The sequence below is a fragment of the Diaphorina citri genome, unplaced genomic scaffold (assembly GCF_000475195.1).
Source record: "Diaphorina citri unplaced genomic scaffold, Diaci psyllid genome assembly version 1.1 scaffold122, whole genome shotgun sequence".
Lineage (NCBI taxonomy): Eukaryota > Metazoa > Arthropoda > Insecta > Hemiptera > Psyllidae > Diaphorina > Diaphorina citri.
In genome coordinates, this window is record NW_007377559.1 from 148,106 (window position 1) to 165,887 (window position 17,782).

Sequence of the window (17,782 nt, forward strand, 5' to 3'; positions counted from 1 at the left end):
ACTTTCGCAGATGCCCTCCTTGAAGATCTCCAGCGAAGTGTATCCAGACCAGGCTCCTCCCTGGGTACCATGACTAACGGATACAGCAACACCAACGGGAACGTTATAACGACCGGGTTCCGAGAATTCGCCAAGTCCACACGAACCGAGAAGAATGGGCAGCCCGCCGAAACGAACAAGGAGTACCACATCGAATACCTTAACCCCTCTAACTCAACGACTGTCATGTCTGAATCTAAACTGCCACCCAACTTTGAATCCTTTGTAAGTAGACCAAAGCCGTATTTCATAATCGACCTTTTTTCAGATTTGTAAATGTAAATGCAGTTTCTTTGTGTTATTATATCACAACTTTGGTGCTCACTGCAGCATTGTAGGATTTTTCCCAATATCTAAATAATCCTAACATCCAATGTTTCCCTACCATGCTGGCACCGGTCGCTATGCGTATTTTTTGTATCATTTGCGGATACGTATCATTTGCATGATACAAATTTCTTGAGCCCGCCGGGAATCGAACCCGGGTCTCCCGCGTGCAAGGCGAGCGCAGTGACCACTACGCCTACACGAACCGAGAAGAATGGGCAGCCCGCCGAAACGAACAAGGAGTACCATATCGAATACCTTAACCCGTCTAACTCAACGACTGTCATATCGGAATCTAAACTGCCACCCAACTTTGAATCTTTTGTAAGTAGACCAAAGCCGTATTTCATAATCGACCTTTTTTCAGATTTGTAAATGTAAATGCAATTTCTTTGTGTTATTATATCACAACTTTGGTGCTCACTGCAGCATTGTAGGATTTTTCCCAATATCTCAATAATCCTAAAATCCAATGTTTACCTACCATGCTGGCACCGGTCACTATGCGCATTTATATGTCATAGCTACTCATTTTCCTCACGAGGCTGAGTGGGCCCCGCAACAGCCAGTCACGGTATCAACCATTTGCATGACGCATTTATATGTCATAGCTACTCATTTTCCTCACGAGGCTGAGTGGGCCCCGCAACAGCCAGTCACGGGATCAATCATTGCATTTATATGTCATAGCTACTCATTTTCCTCACGAGGCTGAGTGGGCCCCGCAACAGCCAGTCACGGAGTCAATCATTTGTATTTTTTATATGTCATAGCTACTCATTTTCCTCACGAGGCTGAGTGGGCCCCGCAACATCCAGTCACGGAGTCAATCATTTGCATGATACAAATTTCTTGACCCCGCCGGGAATCGAACCCGGGTCTCCCGCGTGCAAGGCGAGCGCAGTGACCACTACGCCATGGACGAAAATAAATAAACAAACTCCCGCGTGCAAGGCGAGCGTAGTGACCACTACGCCATAAGTGGCATATGGCAGCAAGTGTGGACGTCCAGAGTGGAATCTCTTTGGCTGCAGACTTATCTCCTAACTTGGTCTCATAATCTTATGCCCGCCCTTCACCCTTAGACCATCAGACAGACCCAGACCGTCTGACAGACCCAGACCGTCTGAGAGACCTGGGTCTGAAGCTTTTTCCGCTCCACACGTTTCGACGGTCTGAGCGAGAATGACTGGCATAAGATCTCAGGTGTGAAGCAAATTTCACACATCGAGCCTGCGCAAACTTGCGGTATACGGTATACACGTACGATCGATCAAGGCGAAGTTGTGAAACTCTTTCTGTGCGCAAAACACCGGAACTAGTTAAAAATAACAAAGACCTTTGTTGATTTTTTCAGAAAAATGTCGAACACCAGAAACACATTCTGCCCCCTGAGCAAAGCGGACTCAAGTCGTACAAGGAAGTTCAGAAGAGTTACCAATACAACACCAACAAAACTCCGACCCACAGTAAGTCCTGTCCACCTGTCCACACATAGTCGACCGGCCGTCGATCGACGAGGTGAATCTATGTCGTCCAGACAGTGTGGACGGTTCAGTCGACCGACGCGACGCCCGGTCGACTATGTATGGATACAGCTTCACACCCAAGACCATGTAGATACCTCACACATAATAAAAGGAACTTTGAGTCTTGATAAAAAAGATATCTAAGAACATAGGTAGGTATAGGGTTTCTTACTCTCTTCAGTTCTTAATCTCGTCGATTAAAGACCTTCAAAACACCTAAATAAATACGTGTATTGTGTGTCTCGAAACTCCTAGTTCACCCTATAACTTCAAACGTAACATTGTAAGAGCTCCGAGGTAGGTATTTTTTTGACGGAAATTCAAACAATTTTGGCCAACAATGAAAGAAAGTCCGTCACCCGTATAGGTGTAGTAAATGTGACATTAATGGCGATTAAAATCGTCACAAAATATGTCGTTCACCGATGGAGAAGAGAGGGTATCTATATCTACTATCCATCAATACGCCTCCGATTTGACTTAGATTAATAGATTCACACCAAAAACCTCCAGATTCCAAGTTCTCCGCGCTCACCACAACGACTCAGATTTGACTTGAAGAGCCCAAGGAACGCAATAGTTGCACGTCAGAAATTTCAAAGCTAATAATAGGGGACCTAATAAAACTAAGTGCGACCATATCGATAAAGTTCCACCTATCCAGACAGTGTGGACGGTTCACGCGACGCCCGGTCGTCTATGTATGGATACAGCTTCAGACCCAAGACCATGTAGGTACCTCACACATATTAAAAAGAACTTTGAGTCTTGATAAAAAAGATATCTATGAACATAGGTACGTATAGGGTTTCTTACTCTCTTCAGTTCTTATTCTCGTCGATTAAAGACCTTCAAAATACCTAAATAAATACGTGTATTGTGTGTCTCGAAACTGCTAGTTCACCCTATAACTTCAAGCGTAACATTGTAAGAGCTCCGAGGTAGGTATTTTTTTGAAGGAAATTCGAACAATTTTGGCCAACAATGAAAGAAAGTCCGTCACCCGTATAGGTGTAGTAAATGTGACATTAATGGCGATTAAAATCAGAGAGAAGCCTAACCAAATCATAATAATCAGCCAAGCGTTCAACCGTGTACCTACCGAGAGCTGTGTGTGGGCAGGTCGCTCCTAAGATAACATTCATGTTATTATCATACAGATACCTACAGACTAAGTATAGGTACAATATAGAATATACCTACCTACCTACCTTGGTACCTACATAGGTAGGCGGCACTTTTAATAATATTATATCAACTTCTTATGATAGGTACAAATATGTATGTATACAGAAACTAGAGTAGGAATAAGGTATTTTCCTACTTCGACTTTTCTAAGTATATTTTTGTGGTATTGTTTTCTCGATGTTTCAATTCATTTGAAGTTCGAAGCCACAAGTATTTACATATAAAGGTTGAACAGGACTTGAGAGTCCCTTTAAAAGGGTCCAAGGCACTAAGCTATTAAAAGCAGGACTAAGCTATTAAAAAATAAATAATGATTTGTTTTCTCGATTTTCCTTCCAGCTGCTCCAAGAGGTAGTGACGTCACCCTCAAGCAGAACATCAATGAGTTGGATTCTCTTCTGAGCGATCTGAATCATGCCCATCGCACTGGTTACTCTATTGACACTGTGGATCATCGGTCCAATGGATTCACGTAAGTTCAAACTTTACAGTGGGTCAGGGTCGTAGGTATTTAGGGGCCTGCCCCTCCCCCTTGGAGCTTCATTATTCTCTTGTACTGTGGGCCAGACCCCTCCCTCGGTACAGCACCGTTTGGACCCTCGTCCCCCCCCCTCGACAAAATCTTGGATACGGCCCTGCTGTAGGTACCTACTTATTTTTCTGTTGAGGATAAAGTTCGCCCCAGGCGGAAATCGAACCCGCGACCTAGTGCTTAATAGGCATTTGTTTGTATGCGCTACCTTTAAAGCCAACTAGGCTGGAGTATGTTTCTTTCTTTCCTCACAAGAAATATTGAAACGAAACATTTGGAACCCATCTCATTAGGTAGGAGAAAATATGACCCTTCGAATTTGGAATATTCGACTCAAAATTTGTGTTTCTATTCCCTCCGCCCTCCTCAATTTGTAGCTGTCCGCCCTTTTTATCCCATCATATTTTTATTTATTTGTGGTCTTTTATTAGAAACAACGAGAGAGAGAGAGAGAGAGAGAGAGGGGGGGAGAGAGAGAAGAGAGTATCACACGACTCGTGTGATACGAGGCTGATGTACCTACCTCACCAAATCTAACGTAGGGTCCAAAAAACTTCTACCTTACCGGAAGTTGAACCCAGGACCTCCAGAACCCTTTTTACGAGCTAGGAAGTGCAATTTTTTTTCGGTGATTCTTGAGTAAAAACTTAAAACTCACATCCTTCGTTCAATTATCTTTTTCAGAAGCGAGCCCCTCACCAGCAGCACCCCCAACCGAGGCCATGTGTCCCGCATAGAGAAGAAAACATTTGAAGAGACCCGCTCTCACCGGGTAGGAGACTCCCCTCCCGTCAAAACTTCGGATTACAAGAAGGAGCTGGTGTTTACCGGAGGCAGCCGCGACCCATCGCCTTCCCCCGCCCGACAGGTCAAGGATGAATACTACTATGAGTCCAAGTAAGTAGAGTGAGTAGAGGTATATCTATACAATGGAATAAGAAGGGCATCCACTTGTAAAATTTAAAGCCAAAACCAAGTGTCAGCCCAAAGCAATCACCCTAGTTCCTAACTATGGTGACCCTAGTTCCTAACTATGGTGATTGAGAAACTGACGAAAAACGCCGACCCCGTCTGTACAGGTACACGGGAAAAGGCGAAGAAAAAGAAGAAGTTGTCGTTCTATAGGATAGAACAAAATTCTTTGTTCTATATACAGTAGAATAATGCCTTGTTCATTACAATAGAATAATTCATTGTTTTATAAACACACGTCACGATTGTCTGACGCGGTCCGTCAGATGGTCTGAACGTAAATGGCTGGCATAAAAAAATGCCATTTTGTAGATTCCGTCTAGTGTATGACAGTTAGTGGCAATCAGAATATATTACATCATAGGTGTTATGTATTTTGGCTATGGCCTATGGCTTTGGCTATGGCCAAAGTATTTTAATTGTTATTTTATTAATCAAAAAGTCTCAAGTGTACTTAACACAATTACCAGTTTATATCTAATAGATTCTTTGATCCTTAGTATCTATAACAACGGAGGTCTCATAGCCCCGAAGTCGACGAGAGAATTAGGACAGGATGGGAGAAAGCCAGCCAATTCCAAGGACAAACGGTATCTGTTTTGGATAAAGCGGGAATCGAACCTGCGATATAGCGCTTACAAGGCAAACGTGCTACCCTCCAAGCTAACCAGACTGGCTAAGAGGTATTTCCTTGAATTCTATTGTTATTGCAGTATTTGACCATTCGATAGGGGTACCATGGGACCATTTATTACCATCTCTTCTTTCGGCGCCTCTCAGCTTTGGATGTGGGCGATCATCTTGGCAATTTTTTTTGTTCATGTAATTGCAATGTATTTGTTTTTATCATTAATAAAATTGTGTTTGAACGCCTAAAAAAATAAAAACTAAATAAATTTTGGCCTCCTTACGATCTCTAAACTTGATTCAATTTTGTTTCAGGACGACTTCAGGCCGATCCGCACGGGACAAGTCTCCACCCCAGGACAGAATCATCTACCCTCCCTCCTCAAACGAACCTGCGATATAGCGCTTACAAGGCAAACGTGCTACCCTCCAAGCTAGCCAGGCTGGCTTTCTCCCATTCTCTCCCCTAAGAGGTATTTCCTTGAATTCTATTGTTTTTGCAGTATTTGACCATTCGATAGAGGGACCATGGGACCATTTATTACCATCTCTTCTTTCGGCACCTCTCAGCTTTGGATGTGGGCGATCATCTTGGCTATTTCGGCCTCCTTACGATCTCTAAACTTGTTTCAATTTTGTTTCAGGACGACTTCAGGCCGATCCGCACGGGACAAGTCTCCACCCCAGGACAGAATCATCTACCCTCCCTCCTCAAACCCAACCTCCCCCACCATGGGGAGGAGAAACGTGAATTCACCCGGACCTCTCAAGTTCTATACAAGCACTTCCAGTGTAAGTTTGACCTCAAAAAACCATTTCGTGTTATAGGCCGGGAGTCGGGGAAATTTCTTACTCTTGACGTTCGCAAGCCTCCCGGCTAGCTTGGTTTGCGCGCCTAACTTTAAATCCCTAACGATACAACTGTAACTGTAACGTTAAGGGTTTAAAGTTACAATTTATTGTATAGCTGCTGAAGTGTTAATTTCTTAGGATTCGCCCCCCCTTCGGCGACAAGCTACCTCACATTAACAAAGTGCTAATTTCGAGGTTTACTAACTCGGGATTGAGATGAAACAAGGATTTCCCTATACTTAATATTAATACCCAGGTCAAACTCGGATTGCCAACCCCTCCTACATGGAGAGGAACAACTCCAAGTCAACCCGACCAAAGTTCGTCACCCCCCCTCATCTCATCTCCTCGTATTAATTGTCCTCTTTAGTTGGCTGATCTGCCAGCCCCTCCTAACATGGAGACGAACAACTCCAAGTCAACCCGACCAAAGTTCGTCACCCCCCCTCATCTCATCTCCTCGTATTAATTGTCCTCTTTAGTTGGCTGATCTACATTGTTGGATTCCTGGTTATACGCGTCAATGAGATCCAAGGTATCCTTGTATAGCAATCGGTAGCTGTCGATACCCCATAAGAAATCACCGTGGTTGAATAACCTGTAGGGGACTTTGTAGAATTTGACCACATTCTTCAGCCGTGACTTCAGAATGTATGCATCCTGGAAGCGAAGAGAGGAGACATTCTTTAGAGTGGGAAGCTGAAAACTTATTTTGGCCAGCCTAGTTAGCTTAGTTGGTAGCGCGTCTGCCTTGTAAGCGCTAGGCCGCGGGTTCGATTCCCGCCCGGGGCGGATTTTAGAAGCGAAGAGAGGAGACATTTTTTAGAGTGGGAATCTGAAAACTTATTTTGACATCAACCGACGTTGATCTGATCGAAGGTTTCTTACTGTGAAAATAAGTTGCTGACAAACAGACACACATCTCTTTTCTCCTGCTTTCCCTGTACTGTCATACCGTCGTAACGTGTGTGGAGGAAAAAAGTTCCAGACCCAAGTCTATCAGACTGAATACCCATACTACAGTAGCATTTTCCTTCCGGAATTTCCCCTTTTCTGAAGCTCGTTTCCCTTTTTTCAGCGTTTGTACTACACCATGGAAAATCCGAGATGACGCGCCTTCGGAATCGTCCGTTTCCGAAAGTGAAATACAACTTATCTGAGCTTTTACTTACCTTGCCACTGGACAAGAAGTCGTTGCAACACCAACTCGGATTGAACTCAATCCTGAGACAATCCACGGTGGTCAAACTCGACCTAAGAGTTCCCGGTTCTCTCATTAGTTAATTACTGTCTCACCCTTAGGTTCGAGAAAGGAGCGCCACCCCTCCCCCGCGTACCGGTGTCAATCAGAAAGTCTCCTCGTACGAGTGTACCTACAACACCTCCACATCCACCACCTCCAACCGTACACCTGGAGGTGTCACCCGTCATCCACCCGTCAAAACACCTCCCCCCTACCGCTCGCCTAGCCCGATCGCCTTCGCCAAACATTACGATCCCGATATCGATTTCGGGGGCAAACCGAACGATATCGTCGAGTTCACGAAGAAACCGGCAAAGCCCGAACCGATTTGGCGATCCGGGGAGCCGAACCTGGAGAAATTTGTATCGGCTCGAGATAAATTCGGGTCGGACCGTGAGCGATCACAAGATCGGGACAGAGGCACCCCCACCCCCACTCCGACCAGCGCTTATAATTCCCTCGACCGGTCCAAGTATCCCCCTGGAGGGACGTTGGACCGCGGGGATCGATTCCCGCCCGGTGGCTCGAAATATTACCAGCCGGAGACGATATCCAATGTGGAGGAAAGTTACACGACGTCGAAATATGACGGGATGGGCAGTCCGACGTCCGTGACACATTTCCCGGGCGGGAAGATTGTTGAGTACAGGTAAGAAAGTTGATTTGGAAGAATAGGAAGTAGGTAGGTTTTTGTTCAACCTAACTCTCCACCAATTTGTCCGACTTTGATGAAATTTGGCAAATACCTAGATCAACACAGTTGTAAAGAAAATTTGCCATTTTTTGTGTCATCCTGAGCCTTTGCATTCCCATAGGGAAGACTCCTTTTCAGAATAAATTCTGCAGTAGAGGTAGTTTATTATGTCTTTAGAAGAAGAGTAATTGTTGAGTACAGGTAAGAAAGTTGATTTGGAAGAATAGGAAGTAGGTAGGTTTTTGTTCAACCTAACTCTCCTCCAATTTGTCCGACTTTGATGAAATTTGGCAAAATACCTAGATCAACACAGTTGTAAAGAAAATTTGCCATTTTTTTGTGTCACCCTGAGCCTTTGCATTCCCATAGGGAAGACTCCTTTTCAGAATAAATTCTGCAGTAGAGGTAGTTTATTATGTCTTTAGAAGAAGAGTATACCTAGATCAACACAGTTGTAAAGAAAATTTGCCATTTTTTGTGTCACCCTGAGCCTTTGCATTCCCATAGGGAAGACTCCTTTTCAGAATAACTTCTGCAGTATAGGTAGTTTATTATGTCTTTAGAAGAAGAGTAAAACTCACCATTCCAATCGTAAATCTACAAGAGCTCTATTTTCCCTGAAGTTTACTGATCCACCACTGTTAATAATCTCCCTCACCCCCATTTCATCCCTCCCCAGATACAAAGAGGAAAGTACAACGAGCACAAAGTACCCACCCACTCTATATTCTCTGAAGTTTACTGAACGATTAGTTCTACCACCACTGTTAATAATCTCCCTCACCCCCATTTCATCCCTCCCCAGATACAAAGAGGAAAGTACAACGAGCACAAAGTACCCACCCACCATCACCCACCACTACCCCGTCGATGAACAGCAGCCCCTACTACCCCGACCCTTCCCTACAGCCTCGCCCACACCAGACTCGGGGGAGCAGAGGCCTCCGAAACGTGTGGACGAACTTATGGCCTCGTTTTCCGAGTCCGAATATCACGTGAGTAGGCTGATAGGACGAAGTGAGGTTTAAGTTTTAACCCGACCATATTAGTCTACATAGAGAGGGAGGGAAGGAGGTAAAATACATAGGTAGGAAGGTACCTACATAGGGAGGACAGATAGGTACCTACATGAGAATATCTGTGAAAATAAGTTGCTGACAAACAGACAACATCTCTTTTCTCCTGCTTTCCCTGTACTGTCATACCGTCGTAACGTGTGTGGAGGAAAAAAAGTTCCAGACCCAAGTCTATCAGACTGAATTCCCATACTACAGTAGCATTTTCCTTCCGGAATTTCCCCTTTTCTGAAGCTCGTTTCCCTTTTTTCAGCGTTTGTACTAAACCATAGAAAATCCGAGATGACGCGCCTTCGGAATCGTCCGTTTCCGACAGTAAAATACAACTTATCTGAGCTTTTACTTACCTTGCCACTGGACAAGAAGTCGTTGCAACACCCGAAATAGATGGCAGTGGGTGTGTTAAAGTTTCCAATGGGATAAGGAGGAGGTTTCGGAGCTCCATATCGCTTCAGATTCTCTTTACGTCCGTAACTCAGCGGTTTGAATTGACCTGTATATCATTTAAATCCCGGAAAAGGCAATTTAACAACAAGGCCATTTGCAGAAGAAAAAAACTATCGAAAGGTATAGAAAATGAGTTTAACACAATCATATTTTGGAAAAACAAGGAAAACGGAAGGAAATTGAAAATAATAAAAAATACGACAGAATTTGGTGGAGAGGCTTTGTGCATTGACCCATATCTTAAGGTGGAACGATTATGGATATGTATGTAAGTATATTTTTGGGACTTCCACAGTCCCTTGAACCAGTAGTCCATTGCAGGATAAACAAGGCATATTATGATATTATTCTTTTTAGCAAAGGGACTTTTCAGTCCTATCCCAGCAGGATCTTCTTCCTCATCTTCTTCTACACCTTTCCCACTCAAGTTGGGTCGGCGTTTTTCGCCAGCCTCTTCCAGTCAGCCCTGTTGTGCAGTGTGCACTTCATCCCCCGTTAAGTTCTTTTCTCGCATATCTTGAATTACGCAGTTTGTTTTTTTTTTGTTTTTTTTTTTCAGATCTTCTTCGGTCTGCCCCGTCCCCTAATTCCATCTACTATCATCTCCTCAACTCTCTTACCTACATTTGCCCTGCTCACCAGCAGGATAAATAAAACAAACACTACTTAAATGAATATGGATTACCTGTTCGCACACTCTGTACGACATGTTTGATTAAATTCACTGAAGAACTGCCAGGAAATTTGGTCATCATCTTGGCCCCAGCAGTCTGAAAAATTGGAGTCCAAATTAAAAATCCCCACGATGGAGGTACCTACCTACTTTTTGCGTTACCATATGGTCACACGGACTAATATGGGTTAAGCACGTTTATACTGCTCGCATAGGACTGAAAAGTCCCTTTACTCCAGCAGTAGGCTACTACTATTATTGTGGTCAAATTCTCAAATTATATTGAGGATAAAATTCCATACCTCGGCTGGGATTGAACCCACGCCCTCCTGTTTACCAGGAAAAGAAGAGAATTAAGTAAATTTTGGGAGAGAGAAATTTTGGGAGAGCAGAAAGTAGATTGGTAGAGAGGAAACTGAAAGAACTTTTCGTATTTCACTTGAATGAACAGAAATACCTAGGTATCGAAGAAAAACACGAAAGTAGGTAACAGAAATTTTCGAAAACATTAAGTTAAACATATTCTTCTACCTCAGCTGAGCTCTCTGCTTGTAATTTGGGAAACATGAAATCAACCTTTACGTCTTTTCCCCCACACCCCACAGCAACGATCCGAAAACTACTCACGCCGGGGCAACGAGTCCGCTCCCGAGCGATACATCAAGCCTACGCCCGAGCCAACACCCACCCCGCAACGCGTAAACACGCCCACTCAGCCGCCAAAACCCCCGACCCCTGCCCCTGAACCGAAGAATCCTGTGGCTGACGCGATTCAGGTGTCGAGCCCCGCCAATGGAAAGCTGAAGGAAAGCATAGCGGGACCGCCCGTGTATTACCCGCCTGGTGTGGAGCTGTTCCCTAAGCAGAAGGAAGAGATGCAGGTGTCGAGCATGGAGAAGGTGAGTAATTGGAGGATTTTTTTTTCACTTTGTTTGTTTCTTTCAGCATAACTTTGGGAATTGATTTGAAATGGATTTTTTTTAGAAGTTTGATAGAGGGAACAACTGTAACTGCTTAAGGTCTATTCGTCCCGAAATTGAAGAGAGAAGAAAGACAGAATAGGAGAAACCAAGCCGTTCCGAGAAGAACTTTGTCTGTTTATGATAAAATCCGCCCTGGGAGGAAATCGAACCCGCGACCTAGCGCTTTGCAAGACAGACGCGCTACCCGCCAAGGTAACTAGGTTGTCATTTTAAACCTTTTTGGGTCTTTAGAGTGCCGTGCAAGTTCTACGTATGGGGCGTTTTGAGAGCTAGTTTTATGAAGTAGCCACTAATAGTTTGATATTCCTGTTCAAGTTGATCACTGAGCATTGTTTTATTCTGTTTCAGAATGGAAAGGGCAAATGGATGGCGAAGAGGAAAGCCAAGTACGAGTATGAAGCCGGTGGTAAGAGCAAAGAGAAGTCAAGCTCCGGCAAAACCGTAGTGCCCGTGTGTCTACCACTGTGCTGTGCCATGCCTTGTTCTATACAATAGAATTATTTATTGTTCTCTATCCATACAATGGAATAAGAAGGGCGTCCACTTGTAAAATTTAAAGCCAAAACCAAGTGTCAGCCCAAAGCAATCACCCTAGTTCCTAACTATGGTGATTGAGGGGCTGACGAAAAACGCCGACCCCGTCTGTACAGGTACACGGGAAAAGGCGAAGAAAAAGAAGAAGTTGTCGTTCTATAGAATAGAAGAAAATTCTTTGTTCTATACAGTAGAATAATGCCTTGTTCATTACAATAGAATAATTCATTGTTTTATAAACACACGTGACGATTGTCTGACGCGGTCCGTCAGATGGTCTGAACGTAAATGGCTGGCATAAAAAATGTTGGGAGAAATCAAGCCATTCTGAGAACGCCTCAGAAATATGCCATTTTGTAGGTTCCAACTCATACACTAGTATCCAACTCATACAGTTAGTGGCAATCAGAATATATCACATCATAGGTGTTATGTATTTTGGCTATGGCCTATGGCTTTGGCTATGGCCAAAGAATTTTAATTGTTATTTTATTAATCAAAAAGTCTCAAGTGTACTTAACACAATTACCAGTTTATATCTAATAGATTCTTTGATCCTTAGGATCAAGTTTGTTTTCGAGTAATCCACCAATGGTCTCATGGTGTTGCCTACTAATCAGAGGGTTCTGAGTTCGATTCAGAATCTTATCAAGATTTTCACTTTTATGACTCACTCATACTCATATACCTTTTACCTTAATTGAGTTCGACGTGTCTTCTCTTCTTAGCTGCCTACATAGGTACTTTTGTAAGCTCTCTTGAGAATAAAATTAAGGTAGCTCACTTACAAAACCCCCAAAAAATAGATACAGTACAGGCACCTCGATAATAATGTACAACATTGTAAGGAAGGTAGTTTACCTATTATACTTTACCCAATATTGACAGACACTGGTGGATTACTTTATTATTTATTTATTTTGTAACATGTTCAAATTGTAACAAATTAATTTTATCGATTTACAAATATATACCTACCTAAAGTTGTTTAATACAATTAATTTTATGTTTAAAGACAAAACGAACAAAATGGTTTTCTTTATTTTCTGTTGTTTTCCACCACAATTTTCCTCAAGAGGTTTGATAGAGGGATCTATAACATCGGAAGTCAAATCGAGGAGAGAGGGAGAAAGGCATCGGATTAGGTCGTTTAGGATTTTTAAGTAAGGAGTTCGTTTAGGTTTAAGTCCACTCCGGGCGGAAATCGAATCCACGACTAAGTACCTAAGTAATATCAAAGTTACCTAACTAGGCTGGCTAATTTGACTGACTCTCTATAGTTGACTGATCCTCGTATTAATGTTGTATTAGCTAACCTTTACCCCTACCTCGTCCTTTCCCCCACAGCAACGATCCGAAAACTACTCACGCCGGGGCAACGAGTCCGTTTCCGAGCGATACATCAAGCCTACGCCCGAGCCAACACCCACCCCGCAACGCGTAACCACGCCCGCTCAGCCGCCAAAACCCCCGACCCCTGCTCCTGAACCGAAGAATCCTGTGGCTGAAGCGATTCAGGTGTCGAGCCCCGCCAATGGAAAGCTGAAGGAAAGCATAGCGGGACCGCCCGTGTATTACCCGCCTGGTGTGGAGCTGTTCCCTAAGCAGAAGGAGGAGATGCAGGTGTCGAGCATGGAGAAGGTGAGTAATTGGAGGATTTTTTTTTTCACTTTGTTTGTTTCTTTCAGCATAACTTATTTAACTTTGGAAATTGAATTGAAATTGATTGTTTTTTTTTAAGAGGTTTGACAGAGGGAACTGTAACTGTTAAGGTCTTATCATCCCGAAATCGAAGAGAGAAGGAAGACAGAATAGGAGTAAACCAGCCGTTTCGAGAAGTTCTTCTGTTTATGATAAAATCCGCCCTGGGAGGGAATCGAACCCGCGACCTAGCGCTTTGCAAGACAGACGCGCTACCCGCCAAGCTAACTAGGCTGTCATTTTAAACCTTTTTGGGTCTTTAAGAGTGCCGTGCAAGTTCTACGTATGGGGCGTTTTGAGAGCTAGTTTTATGAAGTAGCCACTAATAGTTTGATATTCCTGTTCAAGTTTTGAAAAATGTTCAACTACAGGACACTTACCGCGTAAATCCCATAGAGACCCTCCAACATATCTCTAGTGACCAGGTTGCCCAAGAAGGCGGATTGCGCCCAAAGAACATTGAGACGTACTTTGGTCTGATACTCGGGGCGCAAACTCCCCGCAATGAGAACATTGGTTGTACCCAAGGAATGACCCAATGTAATGAGTGAGTTGTGTCCAGTCTGGTTCAGAATGTAATCAATGGTAGCCGTTGTGTCGTACAGACCTACTTGAAAAATGTTCAACTACAGGACACTTACCGCGTAAATCCCATAGAGACCCTCCAACATATCTTTAGTGACCAGGTTGCCCAAGAAGGCGGATTGCGCCCAAAGAACATTCAGGCGTACTTTGGTCTGATACTCGGGGCGCAAACTCCCCGCAATGAGAACATTGGTTGTGCCCAAGGAATGACCCAATGTAATGAGGGAATTGTGTCCGGTCTGGTTCAGAATGTAATCAATAGTAGCCGTTGTGTCGTACAGACCTAACTCATTCATTCTGTAGACATCAAATCAATCTTTGTGTTAAAGCAGAGAGCTTTACGTTACTCGATTAAAGTAGCTACTCACTTGTCCTCACGAGGCTGAGTGCACCCCGAACTCCAAGCACAGGGCCGGAAAAAACTTCGACCCCACTGGGAATCGAACCCGGAACCTCCGGAGTGCAAGCATAGTGTGATACCAACTCGGCCACGGAGGGTACCCATTCTGTAGACATTATTGACCGAACGATAGTGAGGTCTATGTTCTGACTCGACAGTTTTGCATTTGGTTTGTCTGAATGTTTGTTTGTTCCGCTATAACTCGTCCGATTTTGATTAAATTTGGTGCAGGAATTCAAAAGATAGAGGCACGCCGATCCTTGAAATTTAGGGTCCCTGATCCAGATCGTCTAGTAGACAAAAGAGTCCGAGTGAGGTATACAGTTCACAGAACTGCTAGTGTAAGAGAAAGTTGATTTGATAGAGGGGACTGTAACCTGTAACTGAGGTCTTATTGTCGCGAGAAATTTGGTGCAGGAATTTAAAAGATAGAGGCACGCCGATCCTTGAAATTTAGGATCCCTGATCCAGATCGTCTAGTAGACAAAAGAGTCCGAGTGAGGTATATGTACGGTATACAGTTCACAGAACTGCTAGTGTAAGAGAAAGTTGATTTGATAGAGGGGACTGTAACCTGTAACTGAGGTCTTATTGTCGCGAAATCCTTATTTATTTTTAAGTTCTTATTAAAATAAAGTGTAGACAATTAACTAAAAAAAAAAAAAAAAAAAAAACGAGAACCGACGTCGATCTGATTGAAGGTTTCTGGTTACTGTGAAAATAAGTTGCTGACAAACAGACAACATCTCTTTTCTCCTGCTTTCCCTGTACTGTCATACCGTCGTAACGTGTGTGGAGGAAAAAAAGTTCCAGACCCAAGTCTATCAGACTGAATTCCCATACTACAGTAGCATTTTCCTTTCGGAATTTCCCCTTTTCTGAAGCTCGTTTCCCTTTTTTCAGCGTTTGTAGTTTGTACTAAACCATAGAAAATCCGAGATGACGCGCCTTCGGAATCGTCCGTTTCCGAAAGTAAAATACAACTTGTCTGAGCTTTTACTTACCTTGCCACTGGACAAGAAGTCGTTGCAACACCCGAAATAGATGGCAGTGGGTGTGTTAAAGTTTCCAATGGGATAAGGAGGAGGTTTCGGAGCTCCATATCGCTTCAGATTCTCTTTACGTCCGTAACTCAGCGGTTTGAATTGACCTGTATATCATTTAAATCCCGGAAAAGGCAATTTAACAACAAGGCCATTTGCAGAAGAAAAAAACTATCGAAAGGTATAGAAAATGAGTTTAACACAATCATATTTTGGGTTGCAGAAGAAAAAAACTATCTAAAGGTATAGAAAATGAGTTTAACACATATTTTGGAAAAACAAGGAAAACGGGAGGAAATTGAAATAATAAAAAATACGACAGAATTTGGTGGAGAGGCTTTGTGCATCGACCCATATCTTAAGGTGGAACGATTATGGATATGTATGTAAGTATATTTTTGGGACTTCCACAGTCCATTGAACCAGTAGTCCATTGCAGGTTAAACAAGGCATATTATTGTTTTTAGCAAAGGGACTTTTCAGTCCTATCTCAGCAGGATCTTCTTCCTCTCCTTCTTCTACACCTTTCCCACTCAAGTTGGGTCGGCGTTTTTCGCCAGCCTCTTCCAGTCAGCCCTGTTGTCCACTTCATCCCCCGTTAAGTTCTTTTCCCGCATATCTTGAATTACGCAGTTTTTTTTTCCAGATCTTCTTCGGTCTGCCCCGTCCCCTAATTCCATCTACTATCATCTCCTCAACTCTCTTACCTACATTTATTTTGTCCTGCCCACCAGCAGGATAAATAAAACAACACCACTTAAATGAATATGGATTACCTGTTCGCACACTCTGTACGACATGTTTGATTAAATTCACTGAAGAACTGCCAGGAAATTTGGTCATCATCTTGGCCCCAGCAGTCTGAAAAATTGGAGTCCAAATTAAAAATCCCCACGATGGAGGTACCTACTTTTTGCGTTACCACATGATCACACGGACTAATATGGGTTATCTAAGCACGTTTATACTGCTCGCATAGGACTGAAAAGTCCCTTTACTCCAGCAGTAGGCTACTACTATTATTGTGGTCAAATTCTCAAATTTAAATTATCAATTCGAAACACTTCTCTTATTTTTTTTGGCGAAAAACAGCAAAACTGAAATTTAATAATGCGATCTTATTTTTGTAATTTTTTTCTGACGAAGCAGAGACGACTGAACCAGTGCTTCGGGGCATAAATAAGATGGCGGATGCAGGCTAGTACTCAAATTTGATTTATCTTTTTTATTATGATTGGTATCCTCTTATTATAGGTATTTCCTATGAGTAGTATTAGGTACTGTTAAACAGTTTTAACTTGGCGGGGCGGAGCACTGCCGCGATCCTTAATCCTCTCTTACTATAGTCTCTCTGGGGGACTTTAAACAGGGAGAAAAACAGCCTGAAATTTGCCTTGCTAAAGAAACAGCAAAAGCTGAGTGCGAAGGGCTGACATTTGGTTTTGTAGCCAAACCAAATGTCAGGTTAAACAGTTTTAACTTGGCGGGGCGGAGCACTGCCGCGATCTCTAATCCTCTCTTACTAGTCTTTCTGGGGGACTTTAAACAGGGAGAATAACAGCCTGAAATTTGCCTTGCTAAAGAAACAGCAAAAGCTGAGTGCGAAGGGCTGACATTTGGTTTTGTAGCCAAACCAAATGTCAGCCCAAAAGCAATAATCCTAGAGCTGATTGAGAGGCTGACGAAAACGCCGATCCCGTCTGAACACGGTATAAGGCGAAGGAGAATAATGATAATGAGCTCGATAGGAAGGTACATACCTACTCTCTGAAATTTGATGTCTATTTGGACAGCATTAAACAGAAAAGAACCATCCATAAGGCAATTTCCCTTATGGACGGTTCTTTTCTGCTCAATGCTGTCCATTTTATTAGGTATGACCGTATGAGTATAATTGAGTAGGTAGCATCCTATACATTTCTTGTTTGTCCTGGCCAGCTCTGAATAGTTGTTCTGAGGATTTGGTATAATTGAGTAGGTAGCATCCTATACATTTCTTGTTTGTCCTGGCCAGCTCTGAATAGTTGTTCTGAGGATTTATCGAACCAGGATCTAAGATCTCCCAACCTCTTTGGCAACCCATTATATTTGGTTCTTCGTTGACCTATGGCCGGGGTTGTACTTATCTATGGTTGCCATGACATCTTCGTACAGCAATCGATAGCTGTCCACTGCAAACAGGTAGTCAGCGTGGGAGAACATCTTGTAGGGGATCTCATAGAACTTCACCACATGGTTGATCAAGTTTACCTGAGCGAATATTCTGTATCACTTGTCGAATTACATTGAGGGAAGTGCTGGGCAGCGGGATGGAGGGGGTTATAAGCTAGTGATCTG

At 43.2% G+C, this 17,782-nt stretch overlaps 3 protein-coding genes across 3 annotated transcripts; 1 reads left to right on the top strand and 2 right to left on the bottom strand.

The window, feature by feature from the left end:
- Nucleotides 1-15: 15 nt before the first annotated feature.
- Nucleotides 16-12,111, top strand: LOC103524819 (proteoglycan 4). Its single transcript, XM_026820104.1, has 9 exons — nucleotides 16-264; nucleotides 1,724-1,835; nucleotides 3,423-3,555; nucleotides 4,300-4,512; nucleotides 5,859-6,006; nucleotides 7,369-7,958; nucleotides 8,809-8,998; nucleotides 10,805-11,098; nucleotides 11,531-12,111. Exons 1-9 carry the CDS (start codon nucleotides 70-72, stop codon nucleotides 11,675-11,677), a joined length of 2,022 nt encoding a protein of 673 aa, XP_026675905.1. The 5' UTR covers nucleotides 16-69; the 3' UTR covers nucleotides 11,678-12,111.
- Nucleotides 12,112-13,696: 1,585 nt separating this feature from the next.
- On the bottom strand, nucleotides 13,697-14,298 carry LOC103524821 (lipase 3-like). Its single transcript, XM_026820094.1, has 3 exons — nucleotides 14,286-14,298; nucleotides 13,798-14,024; nucleotides 13,697-13,756 (listed from the first exon to the last, which is right to left on the bottom strand). Exons 1-3 carry the CDS (start codon nucleotides 14,296-14,298, stop codon nucleotides 13,697-13,699), a joined length of 300 nt encoding a protein of 99 aa, XP_026675895.1.
- LOC113465518 (putative lysosomal acid lipase/cholesteryl ester hydrolase) lies at nucleotides 14,295-16,301 on the bottom strand. The gene is made up of 3 exons (XM_026820095.1): nucleotides 16,222-16,301; nucleotides 15,407-15,552; nucleotides 14,295-14,318 (listed from the first exon to the last, which is right to left on the bottom strand). Exons 1-3 carry the CDS (start codon nucleotides 16,289-16,291, stop codon nucleotides 14,295-14,297), a joined length of 240 nt encoding a protein of 79 aa, XP_026675896.1. The 5' UTR covers nucleotides 16,292-16,301.
- Nucleotides 16,302-17,782: the final 1,481 nt, after the last annotated feature.